The sequence below is a fragment of the Podarcis vaucheri genome (assembly GCF_965113315.1).
Source record: "Podarcis vaucheri genome assembly, chromosome: Z".
In the NCBI taxonomy this organism is placed as follows: Eukaryota; Metazoa; Chordata; class Lepidosauria; order Squamata; family Lacertidae; genus Podarcis; species Podarcis vaucheri.
In genome coordinates, this window is record NC_138758.1 from 43,851,411 (window position 1) to 43,872,388 (window position 20,978).

At 45.6% G+C, this 20,978-nt stretch overlaps 1 protein-coding gene across 4 annotated transcripts in view; it reads right to left on the bottom strand.

Annotated features, from left to right (window-relative positions):
• Window positions 1-140: 140 nt before the first annotated feature.
• The window catches only part of WHRN (whirlin), a 121,416-nt gene continuing 100,578 nt past the window's right edge, over window positions 141-20,978 (bottom strand). For 3 of the 4 annotated variants that reach the window (XM_082208859.1, XM_082208858.1, XM_082208856.1), the window contains 5 exons: window positions 14,224-14,295; window positions 8,295-8,892; window positions 4,239-4,447; window positions 2,289-2,411; window positions 141-1,076 (listed from right to left, as the gene is read on the bottom strand). In XM_082208859.1, the coding sequence (XP_082064985.1) occupies window positions 894-1,076; window positions 2,289-2,411; window positions 4,239-4,447; window positions 8,295-8,892; window positions 14,224-14,295 (1,185 nt within the window). In that variant the 3' untranslated portion in view covers window positions 141-893. The remainder of the gene's footprint in view (window positions 1,077-2,288; window positions 2,412-4,238; window positions 4,448-8,294; window positions 8,893-14,223; window positions 14,296-20,978) is intronic. The other variant, XM_082208857.1, reaches the window with a different exon arrangement.

The following is a 20,978-nucleotide window of genomic DNA, read 5'->3' on the forward strand; positions in this document are numbered from 1 at the left end:
TCTGATCAGCAAGTCCTAGGCTCTGTGGTTTAACCCACAGCACTGAGGACTAAATAGAGAGTGCTGGAGGCCTGTATTTGGCCTCCTGGGTCTGAGGTTCCCCACCCTGTTATAACCAATCAAACAAGTTGTCATTTCCTAACGTGTTTCATTTATTGAAAAATTAAAAGCACAAGCTCTTTCATATATAAATACAGTGACATTGCTGGCCATTTACAAGGCATTGTTCATGGCAGGCTGTGAATGGGTGGGAAGGCAGAGTATAGGAACCTCACGCCAGGTGTGTCACAGAGGTTAAACCCCAAAGCATTACAAATGGTGCCTCCTGGAGGCCCCTCTCTCCTCTAGGACTGCTCGAGAAGTGGAGGTGGGCTCTTCCCTCACCCAACCCACAGGTGCTCTGAAGCAGGTGCAAAATGCTACTGTACGGTGCAAGCAATGGAAGAGCTAGAGAGCGTGGGGCGAGGTACTTGGACAAGTGACTGGCCAAGTCATTCAAACACAGAGACAAAATAGGCAGAGATGGGACATCTACGCCATAGTTCACCAACCAGATGAGAATGGTTTATGGAAAGAACTATTATCAGGAGGTGACTGACTCTCTTTGTTTCTCCTCTATGTGCTCTTTGTTCCCACAGACCACCCGGCCGGGCTCAGTCTTGGAGTGGTAGCAGAGAAGCCGCTTTGAGTACCAGTGCAACAACCCAAAGCATATATCCTGCATGTGCTCTGTGCGCGGCATGCGTGCATGTGTTGCTGGGCTTCAGGTGGGAGTTATCTCGGTCTTGTGATAGTGCACGTGTGCTAACATGCACGTGACAGTCTATTTGAACCCTTGTTCTTGCTTTGTTTCTCACTTGCATTTGGCTTTTGGACCTTTCTGGGCCCTATCCCTAAAGTGAGACATTAAACTCAGTGACTAGGAAATCAACACAGTCCTTGTCCTTCGCTTTAAATGCCTCGGCGATGATGCGAGCTGCTTCCCGGTGCTCTTTCCCATGCATTGCCACTCCATTCACCTCCAGGATCACATGGCCCACCTTCAGCTTCCCACAGTTGTGGGCAGAGCCTCCCCTCTGGAGCAGGAGCAGAAGAAAGAAAGAAGATATTAAGAGGCAGAATGAGCTGATATATTGTTGTGAGTTTTGCTGTCCTGAACAATCGTAACATTGACTTTCGATTTCATTTTGCACATTACTCAGAGAACTGTGGTTACTGGGTGGTTGATAAAGAGATTAAAATAAATAAATAAAATACTTGTATTAGCAATAATGCAGAACTTAAAAACAACAACAAGTATTTTGCTCAATTAATTGTGGGAACATTTTAGTCAATCAAATTCATTATACAGTCATACCTCGGGTTACAGATGCTTCGGGTTGCGCATTTTTGGGTTGTGCACCATGCCAAACCAGGAAGTACCGGAACAGGTTACTTCCAGGTTTCGGTGCTCATGCATGCGCAGAAGCACTAAATCGCGCTTTGCACATGTGCAGAAGTGCTGAATCGCAACCCACGCATGCGCAGATGCGACGCTGTGGGTTGCGAATGCTGTGGGTTGTGAATGTGCCTCCTGCATGGATCATGTTCGCAACCCGAGCATCCACTGTAAATTCCATTGAACACAGTGGGATTCATTCACGTACTGTAGGGTTGAATACTGAAGGTCTGCACTCCTCTTTAAGGAGTGTCTCAGCAGTTTTTCCTTCTGTGTTTAGCGGCTGGCGCAGGGATGTTGAGCCAGGGTGAGGGGAGAGAGAGAAATGACCAGAGAGGATGCATTTGCTCCAAAAACCTAAATATGCCCACGGACCTAAAAAGGTTGGAGCCGCCATGGAAGCACAACTTGGAAACTGCCAAGGGTCTTGGCAGACCACTTAATTATTTTTCTGACTCTTTAGCAAACGTAAAGCACCATGCCAGATGCTGCATGATTTTTAATTGTATTTCAGTGCTTCTTTTATTTCTTGTATACTGCATTTTATTACATCTTACAGAATTCAAAACGCAATACCATGAAATCCAAGGTAAGAAATAGAAACGTAGCCTAAAGTCAATATGAATATTGAATGCATAGGGTGTGCCAGCTCTCATCTTCAACCACAAGTACATAGACATGCTGCAGACCTCCTGAATGAAGGGCTGGTGGTTCACGGACCACAGCTGGGGAACCTCCTCATCTACTCAGCGCAGGATGCAGCCTTGATCTGATACGTTTCTAATCATTTCGGACCCTGAAAGAGATGTACCTACCAGTGACTGAGAGCACCAGGCACCAGCTCCCTTACCTGTATGGTCACAATACGAGGCAAGGGCTGGCGAGTGTTGGCTCCTCCCTCAATGGCAATGCCCAGGGTGGGGGCACTTTTTGTCACCCGAATCAGGTGGGATGTTGGTTCCAGGAGACCTGGCTGTGGTGGAGGAGAAAAAGAGCATGACAACCCAGGGTTACTATTTACTTTTTCTAACCCAATCCTGCAAAGCTTTTGCTCCCTTTTTACTATTTGAATATAAATTAGCCCCCCTTCCCCCAGTTCAGGATTCACGACTTTACTTTAAAACACAATATTGTGGCCAACTACACCTTGAATGGTGCTCCAGAAACAAAGGGCCAACCAGGATTAGGAGGAGCTTGGGAGGAAAGCTGAAGCTGTCACTCAATTGTGAACCCCCTCCCAGCCCAACAACTTCCAACATTTCTCCTTTTAGAACTTTCAGAAGTTCTAAATCATGGGTAGGCAAACTAAGGCCCATATCCCACCCAATCGCCTTCTAAATCTGGCCCGCAGACGGTCCAGGAATCAGCATGTTTTTACATGAGTAGAATGTGTGCTTTTATCTAAAATGGATCTCTGGGTTATTTGTGGGGCATAGGAATTCGTTCGTATTTCCCCCCCCCAAAAAAAATATAGTCTGGCCCCCCCACGAGGTCTGAGGGTCCCTGCTGAAAATGTTTGCTGACCCCTGAATCTAAAGCATTTCTCCTTTTAGAAAGCATGAGCTATGCTGCCCTCTCGTGGAATAGTCTTCAATTGGCATTGCTTCAGCTACTTTTATATATGCAACTGTTTTATCAACATTTCCATTGTATTGTTGGTTACGTTGGGATGCCTCATAGGAAGTGATATCTAAATTAAGAACAAGGACAGGGGCATATATGTAACCCCAACCTCCATAAAAGAAAAGCCAGGATAGATAATTAAACGCCATCATATAGTGCTGATCGCCGAAGAATTTATGCTTTTGAATTATGGTGCTGGAGGAGACTCTTGAGAGTCCCATGGACTGCAAGAAGATCACACCTCTCTATTCTTAAGGAAATCAGCCCTGAGTGCTCACTGGAAGGACAGATCCTGAAGCTGAGACTCCAATACTTTGGCCACCTCATAAGAAGAGAAGACTCCCTGGAAAAGACCCTGATGTTGGGAAAGATGGAGGGCACAAGGAGAAGGGGATGACAGAGGACGAGATGGTTGGACCGTGTTCTCAAAGCTACCAGCATGAGTTTGACCAAACTGCGGGAGGCAGTGGAAGACAAGAGTGCCTGGCGTGCTCTGGTCCATGGGATCACGAAGAGTCGGACACGACTAAATGACTAAACAGCAACAACAACAACAACTCTGGGTTACTGAGGAAACTGTACACACAGGAAGGTGTTGGAAGACTGGAGAAGAACCCAGTGTAAGAGGTGAGGAAGGTACGAAATCCCAGGATAGGAGGCTGGGAGAAGAATAGAAACAGTGGAAGAGGGGGCTGAGGAGTGTGAGGACATGTGGGGAAGGAGGTTCCTAGCCACTGCGACCCAGTGTGAAAAGGCATTATTTTTGCACCCCTTCTGGACCTGTGCCGTTGGCGGGGGCCAACCCCTAAGTACACCTCTGAAAAAGAACCTCTGTCTCACTTACAAGTTAGAGCCTCTGCTTATGTGTTTTGGAGCAGGAGCTGAGACAGCCACCTGTCAGCAATACTGAGCTAGGTGGACCAGTGAGGCTGTTGGGATTTTTGACTACGTGCTGTTTGATGCAGAAGCAATTGCTTCCCACAGAAGCAATTAAGGAGTTGGCCAAAGGCCAGGAAGACTAAGCAGAGGGACTTTTTCTGCCTAGAGATATGGGACCTTGGATACAACTCTGCTATTGGATACAAACCCTTCGCCTGGTCCTTTGAAAGTGGCTCAGGAATGACCTCCCCCACATGTTGCTTTTGTTTCCCATGGCTGGTACCCAGTGATGTCTTACCGGTTTGGGGCCTGCCTCTAAGGGCCTGTCAGCCTTCAGTGGTGCTTCCTGCGGGCTCTTGCTTTTTATGGGACCCTGCGGCCGGCTCCTGTCTTTGGCGCTGAGCTCTGTGTCCCCGATATCCACACCGCTGTCCTCACTGAGGGTCTGCCCACTGTCCGAAAGCTGAGAGAGTGTCGAGGCTGCGGCAGATGACAATGGGAGAAAGGCTGTTAAGAAAGTGCCAGAGGAGAGGAATCAGGCTGACTGTCGGAGGTGGAATTTGTAAGGAGCCCTGATCTAATTAGGCCACACAAAACATTGGAAGCACATTTACAGTACATTTCTTCCCCCAAAAAACACTGGGAGCTGTAGTTTGATAAGTGTGGTGGGAACTGTCATTCCATGAGGGGCAATCTACTGTTTCTAGGATTTGTTGTGGGCTTTGTGGGCAGCCACTGGGCAAATGTTTTAGGGTGGTCACGCAACCTGTAATTTCCTGCTGAAATCCTTTACTGTGTTATGGCACAAATGTTCTGGTTTATTCTTGTCTGTTCCATGTTCGCTGTGCTACAGTTCCCTTCCAGACAGCACCGGGGATGAATCATGGAACAAAAAGAAGCCTGCCACTAAGACACTATCACTGTGTCAAGGGTATGCTGCTGCACACTGTGCCCACAATCAAGCACCAGTCTGGAGGGGCCTGGATAACCCAAACACATTAAACACAGCACTGGATAAGCTCTGAAGTCTATAGCAAGATCTGACAACCTTTTAAAGCCTTATGGGCACCTTTTGATTGTTGTGGGTGCCACTCTTTTTGGACACTATTTCTTCCTCCACTCACCAGCTGATGGGTGGGAGGGTTACATCCTGCTGCTCTTACTTCTGGATTGGACTGCAGAAACCCCTTAACAGTTTGGGACCAGTTTACTTGCTGGATCACCTTACCCCATATTTATGCCCACTGGCAGTGGTGGAGTTTCATGCTCCAGCACGGGGGGGGGGGGGAGAGAGAGAGAGAGAGAGAGAGAGAGAGAGAGCAGGCAGGGATGAGGCTGGCATGCGTCCTGGGGGCATGGCGCCCAGCGTGGGGTGGCCGCGATGGCACCCCATCAGGATCGCGCTGCCGGGGGCGGTGCACTCCCCCCACACTCCTCTTCCTCCGCCAGTGCCCACTGGACTTTTTCAGTCTGCAGAACCGGCACCATCACAAGAATCATCTAATGTCCATTCCACACTTGCAAGGAATCAGTTCTTCACTCCAGTGGCACCTCCACTTTGGAACTCCCTATTCATTGCCATTAGGCATGCCCGTTTTCAGCATCTGCTAAAAGCTTTTTGGGTGTTGTTGTTTAAGCAAACCTGCCCAGACATGTAAACCTAATTTTAATACTGCTGATTTTATTTTGAATATTTTCTTTTTGGCTAACTTATTGTTAACTTCTGATTTTATAGGGAACTTTAATGTACATTTCATGTAACCTGCTTAGAAGGTTTGATGATTTGATATAGTGTTAAATGAATAAATGAAAATGAATCGGTGAACTATGGCCTCTGTCGCTTTTAGATGCCCTACAGATCTTGAGACCCCCTCCTGTTTCCTGTGATGTTAGAGCAGCAGAGAATAGAGGAATAACAACAGTCTTAACAGGAAAGGGGAAAATCTATAAAAAGAAGGAACAAATGCATGCAGTTTAGCAAACAGTATCACAAGAGGGAAGCAAAGTCACAGCTATAAATGTACTTGCAAAGTTCAATGGGGAGGCAGGGGAGATTGGAGACTTTATCTAATTGATGGATTTTCCCTTAGAAGTAGTGGTGCTGATCTCCGGTTAAGAGGAGATTGGGCAGAGCCTTCAAGTTAGGAATATTATGTGGCATTACAACTGCATACCCTCCAGCATTCCTCAGATTAAAATAGGGACATTTCTCTCACACACACCCCCCACTGATCCCCCCTTAACCTTCATTCCCCGCCCCCATCATTTCCTATCAGGATAAGGGTGAGTGCCGCCACCACTAAACCAATGGGACACTGCTCACACACCCTCCATCATCCCGAGAAAAACCCTTAATCCTGATTTCATTTTATTTTTTGGTAGATTTACAAAAAGGAAAACACACACCAATAAATAAAGTTTAGGAAGGGGCAATATTAGATGCACACACACAAAGTACTTTTTAAAAAAATAATCAAGACTCTTTGCACTCCACTCTGCTCCCCCTTTCTTCCTGCCCTCTGCCTGCCCCTCAGAAGTGGTTTATCACACGGGACAGTGGCAGGCTCTCCTCCTCTGTTCTCCAACAGCTGTTATGAGCTGCCCAAGGGAGGAGGTTGGCAGAAGCAGCAGCCATGGAGAGACACAGAGAAGCTTTTGTCATTCTGGGCCTATCCTTGGAAAACAGAGACACTTGGAGGGTATGTAACTGAGTCAGGACATTGGTTCTATCTATTCTATCTAGCTTAGTATTGTCTACACTGACTGGCAGCAACTCTCCATGGTTTTAGTCAGAAGTCTTTTTCAGCCCCTCTTGGGAGAAGATAGGAGATGCAGGAACCTTCTGCATGCAAAGCAAATATGCTCTACCACTGGATTGTGGCCCTTCCCTTTGAATATGTAGAGTTTTCAGAAGGGCACATTGGCTCTTAGCTACCAAGACAAGGTGGCCCTCTTCAGTGGGGAGTTTTGTCACCCCAGTATCCCCCCATCATGTTTCTGCTGCTCTGATCCACATTGAAGGTAATTAGTTTCCATTAAGTGTATTTAATGGTTTGATTTTATATGTGTGTGTGGTACCCCATCCACAATGAAACACACAAAAATCAAGTTGTGGTGTTTTGTGCCATCCAGAAATTTCAAGAGGTTACCTGCTTTTAGCATTCCAGTCTTGATACAAAGGGTCATGGTGCGAGCTCTGTGTTGCCCCTGCCCTGCCTGCCTATCCAACGTACACTGTAACGCACTCAGATAATCGGGTTCGAATCCCAGCTTCCTTGTAAAGTCCACATAAAATAATAGAATCATAAATTGTAGAGCTGGAAGGGACCGTGAAGGTCCTGTAGTCCAACCCTCCTGCAAGAGGAATAATTAGCCCAACATGAAGCTCAAACGCACAACCCTGATATTATTATGCTTTACCCACTGAGCTATCACCATGAGCAAATTACAAGCTCTCAGCCTAACGTACCTAACAGGACTGTTATGAGGAAAAAAGGTAAAAGTTACACTCCTTGTTTTGCCCAGTTTTGCCTGTGGTCCCTGCTCACCCCTGGCATGCAGCCTCTGGAAGGTAGGTGGCCAGGACAGTGGCGAAGCTGCATGCTCCGGCACTGGGGGTGGAGAGCAGGCGGGGATGTGGCTGGTGCGCGTCCTGGGGGTGTGGCGTGTGCCCCAGAGGCATGGCACACTGCCCAAGGGGGCCTGGCGTGCATCCTGGGAGCATGGCATGCCACCTGTGGGGGGATGGCGCCCAGTGCGTGGCACATGCCCAGGGGGTGGCCACGATGGTACCCCTCTCCCTGGTGGTGCCAGGGGCAGTGTGCTCCCCCCACCCCCCGTTCCTCCGCCAGGAAGGAAATGTGGCACTTGGACTCCAAATGGTACCCTACCCATGTTTTAACTGGTGTTTGAGACCCTCCTCAAATGCCTGGCAAAAAGCAGGTTATAAACATATTAAAGAACAGAACATGCCCATCACTGCAGATAGGTAGCCGTGTTGGTCTGCCATAGTCAAAATAAAAAAATTCCTTCCAGTAGCACCTTAAAGACCAACTAAGTTAGTTCTTGGTATGAGCTTTCGTGTGCATGCACACTTCTTCAGATACACTGAAACAGGCTCATCTCAGCTACCTGCCAATCTCCCATTCCCACCACCCTTCTGAGTAATACCCCTCCCCACCTTCTCACTATATAGAAGGATCTGGCAACTTCTGTTTCAGTGTATCTGAAGAAGTGTGCATGCACACGAAAGCTCATACCAAGAACTAACTTAGTTGGTCTTTAAGGTGCTACTGGAAGGAATTTTTTTATTATGCCCATCATTAACCAGTCTGCTAAGAGAAGAAATCCTCACCTCTGGCCTGGGGCAAAGACCTCACTTCATTCACATCTGGCTCACTGTTGGGCTGATGAACTTCCACCATGATAAAGTGCTGTGCAGTGCCAGCTTCCCCACCTCCCTTCTCGCTGGGAGGCAGAGGAGCAGGATGGGTTGGAGGTGGTGGAGGAGGAGGGGATGGTGAACTGGGGTTTAGAAGGGTGCCGATTTGTGTTGCTCTCTCAGGAGAGGGGTTCTTCAGCCGTGTTGGTGATTGGACCCGAGGGAAGGGCCCAATCAGGTGTTGGTTGACCAGCAACAAGTGGGCATCCAGGGGCCTCCGGGAGGAATGGGTGGCAGGAGAGACAGAAGCATAGATGGCGCTGGAGGTGGAGTCCTCTGTGGAGGAGGATGCAACGCTGCCTGTATCCTTCTCAGAGAGGCTGGATGTAGGTGTGGGGTTCCGGGGTGCCACAAAGAACAGGCCTGACTGGGAAGATTCTGAAGAGGGCCGCTTGAGGGTGTTGTTTGCTGAGGTCCTGTCCTGGGGGGCAGAGGGGTCTTCTGCCATTTGAGAGGGGGGAGGAGGAGGCTTGAAGGCCGGAGGCTCCTCAGGGAAGGAGGAAACATCATCCTGATTAGACAAAAGAGACAAAACAACAACCATGAAAGTGTTCATGATTTTTAAATTAAGATTTTGATTAATTTTTCATAACTTAACCAATTAATTTAAACTTCAAATTTGTTACACGTTTTTCTTACAATATGACCTCCTACGTTCCTTTCCATTCCTTTCCTTTCCATTCCATTCCATACTGCATAATATCACACACTTCACCTAATACTTGTTCCTGTATTACATAATAGTCTATTTCTCATTTTGTTAAATTTTTTAATTTAACTTTTTATATATATATATATATATATATGCAGGTTTTGGTGTCTTCGGGTGTCTTCCCGTGTAAGAGTCGGGGTGTCTGTGCGACGTTTCGACGAGGTCTCACTCGTCATCTTCAGGCTGGTGCTTTCGGCTTCTTGTTACTGGAACAGAGCAGAATCTGGTGTTTGAGTTCCTATAAATACTCAAACACACTAATCTAGGAACTTCCTCTCTGCCCAGAACGTTGGAGGCTATACACCACACCCCTCCACAGTATTTATAGGAACTCAAACACCAGATTCTGCTCTGTTCCAGTAACAAGAAGCCGAAAGCACCAGCCTGAAGATGACGAGTGAGACCTCGTCGAAACGTCGCACAGACACCCCGACTCTTACACGGGAAGACACCCGAAGACACCAAAACCTGCATTCCTGTACCCGTGAAAATCTACGAAAGCATATATATATATATATATATATATATATATATGCAGGTTTTGGTGTCTTCGGGTGTCTTCCCGTGTAAGAGTCGGGGTGTCTGTGCGACGTTTCGACGAGGTCTCACTCGTCATCTTCAGGCTGGTGCTTTCGGCTTCTTGTTACTGGAACAGAGCAGAGTCTGGTGTTTGAGTTCCTATAAATACTGTTGAGGGGTGTGGTGTATAGCCTCCAACGTTCTGGGCAGAGAGGAAGTTCCTAGATTAGTGTGCCTTTTCTTCTTTTGTTCCTTAATTACTTGAGGGATATCTTGGGTGATTTCATGAGTGATATTCTGAATATCACTGGGTGGGTCATTAAGTGTAGATTAGTTGCTAAAGCTTTCGTGTCTTGACCTCTTGAGCTTGTGAAGAGTTTTTCTGAGAAGATGGCTGTGCTGCATTTAGTTGTGCTCTGGCTTGGCTTCGTGTATAGGGGCGAGCTATGGTTTTGTGCCTTGTGCCAGCCAGATCTGTGTAGGGATTGCAGGGGGGTGCAGCATCCGGAGGTGCCACTATAGTTTGGCTACTGGATGGAGTCTGTAATATGTCTGTGGAGAGGGTCTGGGTTTGGGTCTGGTGTGGTTGATTGGTGACGGCGTTCTGTGTGCCTCTGGTTCTGGTGTCGGTTTTTGTGGGGAGGGCTAATTTCCAGATGTCTGGCAGGCGGGACGTGTCGTCACGCTTGTTCATGTTGTGAGGGTGTTTCTCTATCTCGATGGCTTCCATGATTATTCTCTTGTGGTGATGTTCCATGTTAAAGAGCAATTTGGAATCTGCAAAATTAATTTCATGTCCTGTTTCTTTCATGTGTTGGAAAAGAGAGGAAGTTTTTTCTTCTTTTTTGACGGCATTCTTGTGTTCTGCGATACGTGCATTTATTCGTCTGTTTGTTTGTCCAATGTACGTGGCTGGGCAGACTTTGCAGGGTATTTCATAGACCCCTTGGTTTTCCAGCTGGATTTTGTCTTTTGGGTTTCTGAGGATATTGGCTATTTTTTGGTTGGTGCAGAAGGCTGTTTTGATATTGTGTTTATGGAGGATTTTGCTGATTTTGTCTGTAGTGCCCTTGATATAAGGAAGGAGGGCCATGCCATTGTTTTCTTCTGTGTCTTGGTTTTTGGGGGGTGTTTCTTTTTGGATTAGCTTCGTAACCCTGTTTTTCTGGTATCCATTGGCGATTAACACATTTGAGAGATTCTGTAACTCAGTTGTCAAGTGGTCTTTGTATATATATAATTCTATATATATAGAATTTTTAAAAGCATGCTCTCATTGTTTTAATATATGAACTTCTATAATCTATATTCACTGCTGTTGTTTTTGTTGTGAAATCACTTTAAGATATTTCATGGGAATTGATCTATAAATGGAAGTGAATAAATAAATATCAGGTGAATGCTGTGATGTCAACAGCATAATCCACCTCCATCTTAATTTCGTTGTTCTGTATGGGACAATGACAATAAAGATTATTGTATTGTATTGTATTGTATTGTATTGTATTGTATTGTATTGTATTGTATTGTATCGTATTGTATTGTATCGTATTGTATCGTATCCTCTGTTCCTGGCAGATCATGGCAGGGATTGTGTCTGGTGTTGCAGAACGAGCCTTGAATTATTCCATTCCACTGCCTTGCTCTGCCTGAGTGAGTTTCTATCTGAGGAGTCCAAATGGACAAGGACAAAGGAATGCAGTCCGCTTCCAGGTGTACCTTGAAATTATAATATCTCAGTGGAGAGGAGATTGATGCTATGGCAATGAGAAGTATCCACCCAGAACAGAAGCGAATATAAGAAACTTCATCTCAAATATTGAGGGCTGAACCATGAATAGAAGGGATTTGTTAACTGCATGGCTTGTAGAAGTTCACCTTATGATGGTATAGGAAGGAGACTCATCTGTGGTGGCACCTACCCACCTTGGAAATGAGTCAGGCACCAACTTTTGGGTGCTTCTGCTATGGTTTAAAAACTCATGTTTGCTCAGGGATTCCTAGGCCACTCATGGCAGATTTCTTTTTAGCACCCTGATTAGTGCAATTTATGTCAATATTTTTATTGATAGCTTTTTAAGCATATATATGCCTTGCTGCTATGTTTTGTGCTTTATTGTAATAATGGGTTGCAACCCTACTCAGTAGATTCACTGAAATTGATGGACACGGCACTATATATTGAAAGCAACATCAAGCCACTCTAAACAGTCATGGCTTCCTCCAAAGAATCCTGAGAACTGTAGTTTGTTAACGATGCTGAGAGCTGTTAGGAGACCTCTACTCCCTTTGCATAGCTACAGTTCTCAGAGTTCCCTGGGAAGAGTGATTGATCCTCCCCATGCAGCTGCTGGGTGACCTTGGGCTAGTCACACTTCTTTGAAGTCTCTCAGCCCCACTTACCTCACAGTGTGTTTGTTGTGGGTGAGGAAGGGAAAGGAGATTGTTAGCCGTTTTGAGACTCCTTAAGGGGAGTGATAAAGTGAGATATCAAAACCAAACTCTTCTTCTTCTTCTTCAGCCACTCTAGGAGGGGAAAAGGAGGTAGCCTACAAACTCTCAATTCCCTTAAGAAACTGCAGTTTCCAGCCATGACTATTTAAAGTGGCTCTAAGTGCAGATTGGGCCAAACTGAGATTCAATCATTTCAATGAACCTACTCTGAGTAGAGGGATGTGGGTGGTGCTGTGGGTTAAACCACAGAGCCTAGGATTTGCTGATCAGAAGGTTGGCGGTTCGAATCCCCGTGACAGGGTGAGCTCCCGTTGCTCGGTCCCTGCTCCTGTCCACCTAGCAGTTCGAAAGCACATCAAAGTGCAAGTAGATAAATAGGTACCACTCTGGCGGGAAGGTAAACGGCATTTCCGTGCACTGCTCTGGTTCGCCAGAAGCGGCTTAGTCATGCTGGCCACATGACCCGGAAGCTGTACGCCGGCTCCCTCGGCCAATAAAGTGAGATGAGCGCCGCAACCCCAGAGTCGGTCACGACTAGACCTAATGGTCAGGGGTCCCTTTACCTTTACCTTTTACTCTGAGTAGAACTGAATTGGATACAACCGGTGGTTCTTATTTTAGTTGCAAACCACAAGTGGGGCATCCATACAATATTAGGCCTGTGCCATTCCTACATTTACCACTTTAATAAATACTCAGCATCAGTGGCAGCTGGTAACATAGGAGCCAACTCCTAGGGGCTGTGGGGGCTTCACCCCCCCAATAAAATGTTTGAGGGGGTGAACCCCCCCCCTAGTTTCTGGGCACTGCCATTCAAATGGTGTGTGTACACCACATTCATGTGATCAGTTATGTGGGGTGGGACTTACCTGGGCCCCTGCAACATTTTATTTAAGTTGGTACCTCTTGGCTGGTAACCACTGGAGCTGGTGGAGTGGTGGGCAGAGCAGTTAATGGGAGGTAGATTCCTCTCTCTCTCTCTCTCTCTCTCTCTCTCTCTCTCTCTCTCTCTCTGTGTGTGTGTGTGTGTGTGACTGGAGGCAGTGTAAACCTGTTTCCTCCCATCCTCCTCTGTTGCAAAATTACAGTGCACACTTAAGCCATTCTCATAAGAAAGATTTAGTGGGCTAAAGCTGGACTTCTAGAACCTTGCATTTCTAGGTGTCATCAATAAATACCTAGATTGGGGTAGAAGGATCTGTCACTTTTGGTCCTCTCGGGTTTCTCATTTTTCCAATCTAGAATTCAGTTCTTCACCTTCTGCAGCAATTTATGATTATTATTTTTAAACATCTCCCATGAAAAACAGCAGCATCTCAGTGCAAATTTAGCTCAACAAACTCATTTTTCATTTGCAATTTTGACTCATGTTCACATTTTTGCAAGCAATTCCCCCTAATATAATGCATTCTTATATTTTACTTTCACTAAGATGTGGGTTTTTATGCACACTTGACCCTACATTTTTGTACACATTGTTTTTGGAGAACCGCATCACAAAATTCAGAAACGTGTACTTTTTGAAGGATGGTTACGTTTCAGTTCGCATAAATGTGAATTTCACAGATTTAGCTTCAGATGTGTACTGATTTGAGCTTTCCCTTCATCCCTAACCAAGATACACCTGTAATTTTTCAAGTCACCTTATGCAAAGAGAGATGGGCAGAAAGAACTCCAGGGAATCTTGGAATGATAAAAAAAGAAAAGGAAAGGAAAAATAAATGTATGACTATCACCCTGAGGAGTTAGGATTGCTGGGCCATAGTTATGGAAGCTGAGCTGCAGACATAATCAAAGTAAGGCTCTGCCCCACCCACCCCCTACCCCATTCCATAGGGATTAGTATCCTCTGCTAACTGCTCAAAATCAAGCTTTTCCTGTGAAAGACTCAAGCTGTTCACATTTCAAGACAAATGTGTTGTAGAGCAATAGAACAGTAGGATAGATGCCAGATGGTGGCCAATTAGGAAGCCTGGCATAAGGTGTGATCATGAAAATCAGTTGCCAATTAGATTAATATCTTCACGCCAAGAAAGTGCATGTTTGCTGCATATTGCGTGGCACCCTGGATATGTGTCCTGGTCCTGACAGAGAGGGAGCATTACTGTGGGGACGTAGAGGATGGTAGGTGGTGGATTGGATGAGAACATGCCTTACCAGTGAGATGTCAGGCAGGGCATTGATGTTGCTTTGACTTCCGTTTCTGCTCCCTTCCAAGTCTGATGTATTCTAGCCACAAAGGAGGAAGATAAAGGTCCTATTTTTTTATTTTGTAATAAATAAATAAATAAATACAATAATAATAAAATAATAAATTTTTATTTATACCCCGCCCTTCCCGGTTCAAAAACCGGGCTCAGGGCGGCTAACAACAAATTTAAAATACTTAATTGTAAAAGCGGCATAAAACACAGTATAAAAACATGAATAACAATAAAATTCAAAGTTCAGAAATCAATTTAGGGTAAATCCATCTAATAAGCATTAGATAATCACCAGGGCTAGCTGGCTGAATTGGTCCTACTTGGACCAGCGAGGAGGCCAGGGGAGAATTAGGTGTGGGGTCTCAGAGCGGGTGATCTTCATAAAAGGGGAGGGGGAGGGAAGAGAAGGGAAATAAAAGATTGAATTCAGGCTGAATTCAAATTAAAGGCCATGCAGAATAGCTCTGTCTTACAGGCCCAATGGAAGAAGGTTAAATCCTGAAGGGCCCTAGTCTCATGGGACAGAGCATTCCATCAGGTCAGAGTCATCACTGAAAAGGCCCTGGCCCTGGTGGAGGATAGTGTGACTTCCTTAGGGCCTGGGACCTCTAAACCATGGTTATTCATATACCTTAAGGTCCTGTGCAGGGCATACCAGGAGATAAATAAATCATACACCTCTCTTTCAAAAAAGGTTCTCTGGGTTGCATGTAGCAGGTCTTGTCATCCCTTTGGGAGCATGTGACACATTTGCAAACCTGAGAAACTTCTGTAGGCACCACACAGTTACTGCAACTCTTCTTCTCCTCTGGTGTAACTAGTAGTGTAGTGGCTAATTCTGAAGTGCAAGGTCCCTTCATGAAAGTCATAACTACACCCACTTATAGGATTATATAATCATTAGGCATGCATCTCAATGATCAATACAGATTTCCATGTGCTGACTCTAATATTTTTGTGTGTTTACATGGGCAAATGGCTTGGAATGCTCCAATATCTTCTTTTGGGGTGACTTAAGTTATGTTTCCCTTGAAGTTCCATTGTGCATAGCAGAACTTGCACACAGTTCTCTTGAAAATGAAGCCATTTCTATTTTCAGTGTTTCTAAATGATTAGCTTTGGAACATATAGAAAAACTCCTCTGCCTCAGTGATGCAAAAAAAAAGTGCATTTGCAAAGCTATCATTTCAAATTGGATGGGGGACCCTCCCAAATCTACAATTCTCTGATTCCTTGGTGTTCTTACTACATGTCTTCTTCTCCAGAGTGACCCTAGCAGCTTCAGTGGTTGACTTGGTTCATTTCACCCTTATCAGTCAGTTCCAATCAGAACAAAGGTTAAGAAGGCTTTTTCTCAGTGCCTTAAAAGCTACCTCTTCATGCTGATTGGGTGGTTCTAAGATGCTGGAGGCAGAGACCCTGCTGCAGAAATAGTAATGCGTGTTTGCCCCTCCCTCTAGTGACCCTGGATCACTGCACCTCTGGCTGTAACTACCCTGAAACTTGTACCACTGTTAGGCTTGAAAGAAATCCATCTACTGGTAAAAAAATACTTTCAAGCCTAATTTCAGCAGGAGTGGATGGGATCCTGCAGGAGTCATATGTACCGTATTTTTTGCTCTATAAGACTTTTTTTCCCCTCCTAAAAAGTAAGGGGAAATGTGTGTGCATCTTATGGCATGAATGCAGGCTGCGCAGCTATCCCAGAAGCCAGAACAGCAAGAGGAATCGCTGCTTTCGCTGCACAGCATCCCTCTTGCTGTTCTGGCTTCTGAGATTCAGAATATTTTTTTTCTTGTTTTCCTCCTCCAAAAACTAGGTGCGTCTTATGGTCTGGAAAAATACGGTACTTGCAGGCCTCATGTTGGTGACCCAAGGCTTACAGAAGGCATGGAACAACAAACAAAACTCTCTGCTGTCAGTTATAGGTACACAGCCATGCCCTGCCCCCCAATCTCCTTCAGAGCCAATGGAAGTGAATGAATGAATAGAAAGAGAACCTTCCCACATGATCCTGGCACAAAAACATTGCACATACTATGCAAAAGTATGAAAGTTTACTACCCTCATTCTCTGCCTCCCCGATCTCTTTCCTCACCTCTCTTCTCCCCCAACTTTATACTATATTCAACATCTCACATTAAATAGAGCTGATCTGTGGAAAGGACTCTGTGATCTGAAATTAGAGACGATGTGTGTACTTTTGTAACCCAAGAAAATCTTTAATTTTTTTAAAAAAATGCCACTCTCCCCCTCTCTTGCACACACAAACACTATTTTTACATAATTCTTTCCCTGTCACCAAATCAGTTCCTTCTCAGGTGTATACAGGTGCCCCCCCACTCCAGCTTTTAAATCTAATTATAGCCCAAATGCCATTATCAAATGTCAAAATAATGCTGAAAATGAATCAATGGAAATGGAAGATTAGAACTTTTTTTTCTTTTTAAGCAAACATTAAATAGCTAGTTTGTCTCTCTGGCAGCCAAGGGACTGGTGGGGCTGTCAGTCAGAAAATAATTGAAGGTGACGGGTTGTTGAGGAGGAAAAGGACCAGAAAAGATGAGATAGACACCTCCTTTTGGTTCAATTAACATTGGGGGATTTCCTTAAAATGTCATTCTTTTGCTTGGGGTTGTCTTGAATGGAACTCTACATCCAAGTGGATCAATTACAGACCAAACTGTAGGGTGAGGGTTAGAGGAGTCTATAACCTGAAGCGTCTGTAACCTGAAGCGTCTGTAACCCGAGGTATCACTGTACTGTATATAAAACTGAAAGATGGAGAATTGGAATCCCTTTTTATTTCTCTCTCTCTCTCTTTTCCTTCCTTTTCTTTTTTCATTCTTTTAGTGTTTTTATCTTCCTGCATCTTCTTCTTTCCTTACTTTGCCTTTTCGTCTTCGTTTTGGGCATCCTCTATCCTGGGTTACTGAGGGGAGTGTACACACAGGGAGGTGTTGGAAGACCGGAGAAGAACCCAGTGCAAAACGTGAGGAAGGTACGAAATCCCAGGTTAGGAGGCTGGGAGAAGAATAAAAACAGTGGAAGAGGGGCCTGAGGAGTGTGTGGGCATGCGGGGAAGCAGATTCCTAGCCACTGCGACCCAGTGTGAAAAGGCATGAATTTTGCACCCCTTCTGGACCTGTGCTGTTGGCGGGGGCCAACCCCTAAGTACACCTCTGAACAAGAACCTCTGTCTCACTTACACGTTAGAGCCTCTGCTTATGTGTTTTGGAGCAGGAGCTGAGACAGCCACCTGTCAGCAATACTAAGCTAGGTGGACCAGTGAGGCTGTTGGGATTTTTGACTACGTGCTGTTTGATGCAGCTTCCCACAGAAGCAATTAAGGAGTTGGCCAAAGGCCAGGAAGACTGAGCAGAGGGACTTTTTCTGCCTAGAGATATGGGACCTTGGATACAACTCTGCTATTGGTCAAGGTCTCCACATAGGCATGATGACTCCTGGTTGGTTAGTTGGTTGGTCAGTGTGTGGTTTGAGAGTTCGTTGGAGTTTGTTCTGTGAGAGAGTTAAGATCTGTGTCTGTATCCCCTATATAGTAACTTGCGATTCTGCTGCAAATAATAAACCTATAAGTAACCAAGTTACTGGTAGCAGCGTCTTGTTCCTGCTTCATCCTGCCTGCAACTGACTGCTTTTGGACAGTCTGCATATGCTCTGCTATATTCAACAAGTTCTGGCTAAGATCCATTTGAACAGAGGCAGCTTCCTAAATTCCTAAAAAGAATATATGGGTGGGGGGTGAAGTTGAAGGAGCTGTGAGGGGATGAAAGGTTGGGCAAGGTGTAAATGGAGAGGAAGGGGGTTTGGCAACAGGGATTGGGGTAGGCAGCACTGGTGGTCTTGCATGCAGGGGTGGCAGCCTCTAATATGTGTGTGTGTGTGGATATAGTCCAACCACTCTCATGTGTTGCATTACATACTGGTAGCTGGAAAATACCAGCAGATAAAATAAACATTATGGCTCTGCCCCCCATTTTGAGGCCAGCTCTGTTTTAAGCAAATTAGCAATAAATGCATTGCTATGACCAGGCATAGCTGCTTCCAATTATCTCAGCACACAATTAACCTCCCACTTAGAGGACATGCCTGTGATCCAAAATGAAGAAGCTATTAGCCAGGGAGGTGATGATAAAGCAGGCCTAGCCAGATGGTTTGCATTGGTCAGGCACTGAGAGGAAGAATCAAGGAAGCAGCTTCCTATTTGAACTGATCAATATGCTGTTTGTCACTTCCTTCAACCCCCGTCATCTGTGTAAACCACACAATTACTGAAATACCAATTTTAGAGGAAATGGGATTGATAGCACTAAAAGGATAGCACTCGAACTAGCCTATTGTGCGAAGATAAGAATGTTATTTGTTGCTCCACACACTGCAGGAAAATATGCCATGGAAACGTTCTTGAACATATTTTACCTGCTGAGTTGCAGATGTGATTTGGCACTTAGATCAAAGGTTCCCATAGTGGGCACTTCCATATCTGGGTGGGGGGTGGGAATGCAGTGGGATTACCTAAGGGAGTGTTAAGAGGCAAGGGGGTGGCAGTAGTGCTGGAGTGTTGGACGTGCAAATGGCTGTCAGGCTTAGAAAAGCTGATATCACTACATCAAGTTCACCAGTTTTGCTGAACTAGTTAATTAAACTAAGTATTAACTGGATTTTTAATAAGTGTGCAGTTAATTGTTACTGTGTTGAATGTTATTGTGTTGTTATCTTCTGTACTGGGTTGTGCAAACCATTTTTTACAGGGTAGGGGGCACTGGGGATGAGTTTATGGAACTGGGCAGATGCTGACAAGTGTGCACCAAGGGAAGGGTGGCTGGAGTCTGGCTCAGAAGAGGGGGGCAGTGATTTGTGGAGACCTGTGCCAGCCAGGAGGCAAGAGCTGAAGGCAGGGGAAGCTTTCAGAGCTGAAAGGTAGAGACAGAGCACTGAGAGCCAGTGTGGTGTAATGGTTAAGAGCGATAGATTTGTAATCTGGTGAATCGGGTTTGCGTCTTCGCTCCTCCAAATGCAGCTGCTGGGTGACCTTGGGCTAGTCACACTTCTCTGAAGTCTCTCAGCCCCACTCACCTCACAGAGTGTTTGTTGTGGGGGAGGAAGGGAAAGGAGAATGTTAGCCGCTTTGAGACTCCTTAAAGGGAGTGAAAGGCGGGATATCAAATCCAAACTCTTCTTCTTCTTCTTTCCCAATGGGTTCACTGGTACATTGCGCCAGGGCGCCGGCCTCTCAGGAGCGCCCCAGCAAGTGGGGGAGCTGCATGGCTTTGCCGGCAGCCTTCCCTTTCCTCCCTGCACACCCGCCAGCTGCTCCCCATCAACCATATGGCTGGCGGGCGTGCAACTTGCCTCCCAAGCCTCCACGGGAGGAGAGCGATCCCCACAGAGGCTTAGGATGGAAGCTGCACCCCGCCAACTATATGGCTGGCTGGCATGCATCTTCCTTCCCAAGCTCCCACAGGAGGAGAGCAATCCCCGCAGAGGCTTCGGAAAAGGTCAACAACTCTGGGAAATGGGGGGGGGCGCCGGAGGGATCTTTGCACCACAGCGCCGTATATGCTTAAGGCGGCCCTGGGTAGAGCACAGGTTGGGTGAGAAGAAGAGGCAGGTGAGGCAAGTGAAGGGCCGGGTGCTTTCTCACCCTCTCATGCACCACTGTCTTCCAGAACCAGGAGAGGATTGAAAAGGGATGAGCAGAGGAAGTTGCCACACAGGAGCATTCTCCGACTATGTGCACACAGCCTTTACATAAACAGGTGGAGAAAGACTGGTCCCTAGTTGCTACATCTGCTCCATAGAGTGTGGACCTGGGAACAGCGTCCTAGCTGCAAGATTGGTGTGTAGGTATCCAGAGCTGTAGAAGTGACTGTATGTGTTACCTTTGACAATATCTGCTGGTGCACTCCTTTGGCCTGGGAATGCCCTTGACATAAGGGGATAGCGGCCCAAAAGAGTTTGGGAACCACCGATTGAAATGATTTTGGGAATGTTTAAATATTTATCTAGGGGATAAGGTTCCATCAAGAAAGACCTGGTTACGTTTTGTTCCCTGGTACCAAGATGAGGGATTCTATGGAATGCAGATAGAGAGAATTGATAAGAATAATGATCTGTTGTGACCTTGACGGAAGCGTACAATAGATGAGCCTTCTTGTGTTTTGGCTCATCTTCCTCTTCTTTTCCCCTTGTTCTCTTTTTTCTTTTTTCCTCCCCCCTTTTTTTCTTTTCTTTTCTTTTCATTTTTTTCTCCTCCTCCTCCTTCTTCTTTCCTTTTTCTTTTTTCCTTTTTCTTTCCCATAATGGCTTATGTTCTGTGCCATGTACTTTGATACTTTTTGTAGTTTTTTTTAAGCTTTTTTCATTATTGTTATTATTAAGGGTTTTTCTTTTGTAATTTTGGTTGTTTATATTTGTCTGTATTTTTAAAAGCAAAATAAAAGTATTTTAAAAAAAGAAAAGAAAGAAAGAAATGATTCTGGTACAGGGTTGAGGAGCATCAGGAGCTGACTGCAGCCTTCCAAACATCTCTATTTGGCCCTTAGGACTTTCCCCATACCACTACTCCTCTCCCCAGGAAATACCCCTCAGTGGCCCAGCATCATACCCTCCTTAGAGTATTCATGCCTGGCAGGAAGGTGTCCTCGAACTTCGATGATGTCTCCTGCTTGCCCAGGTGGACCGTGT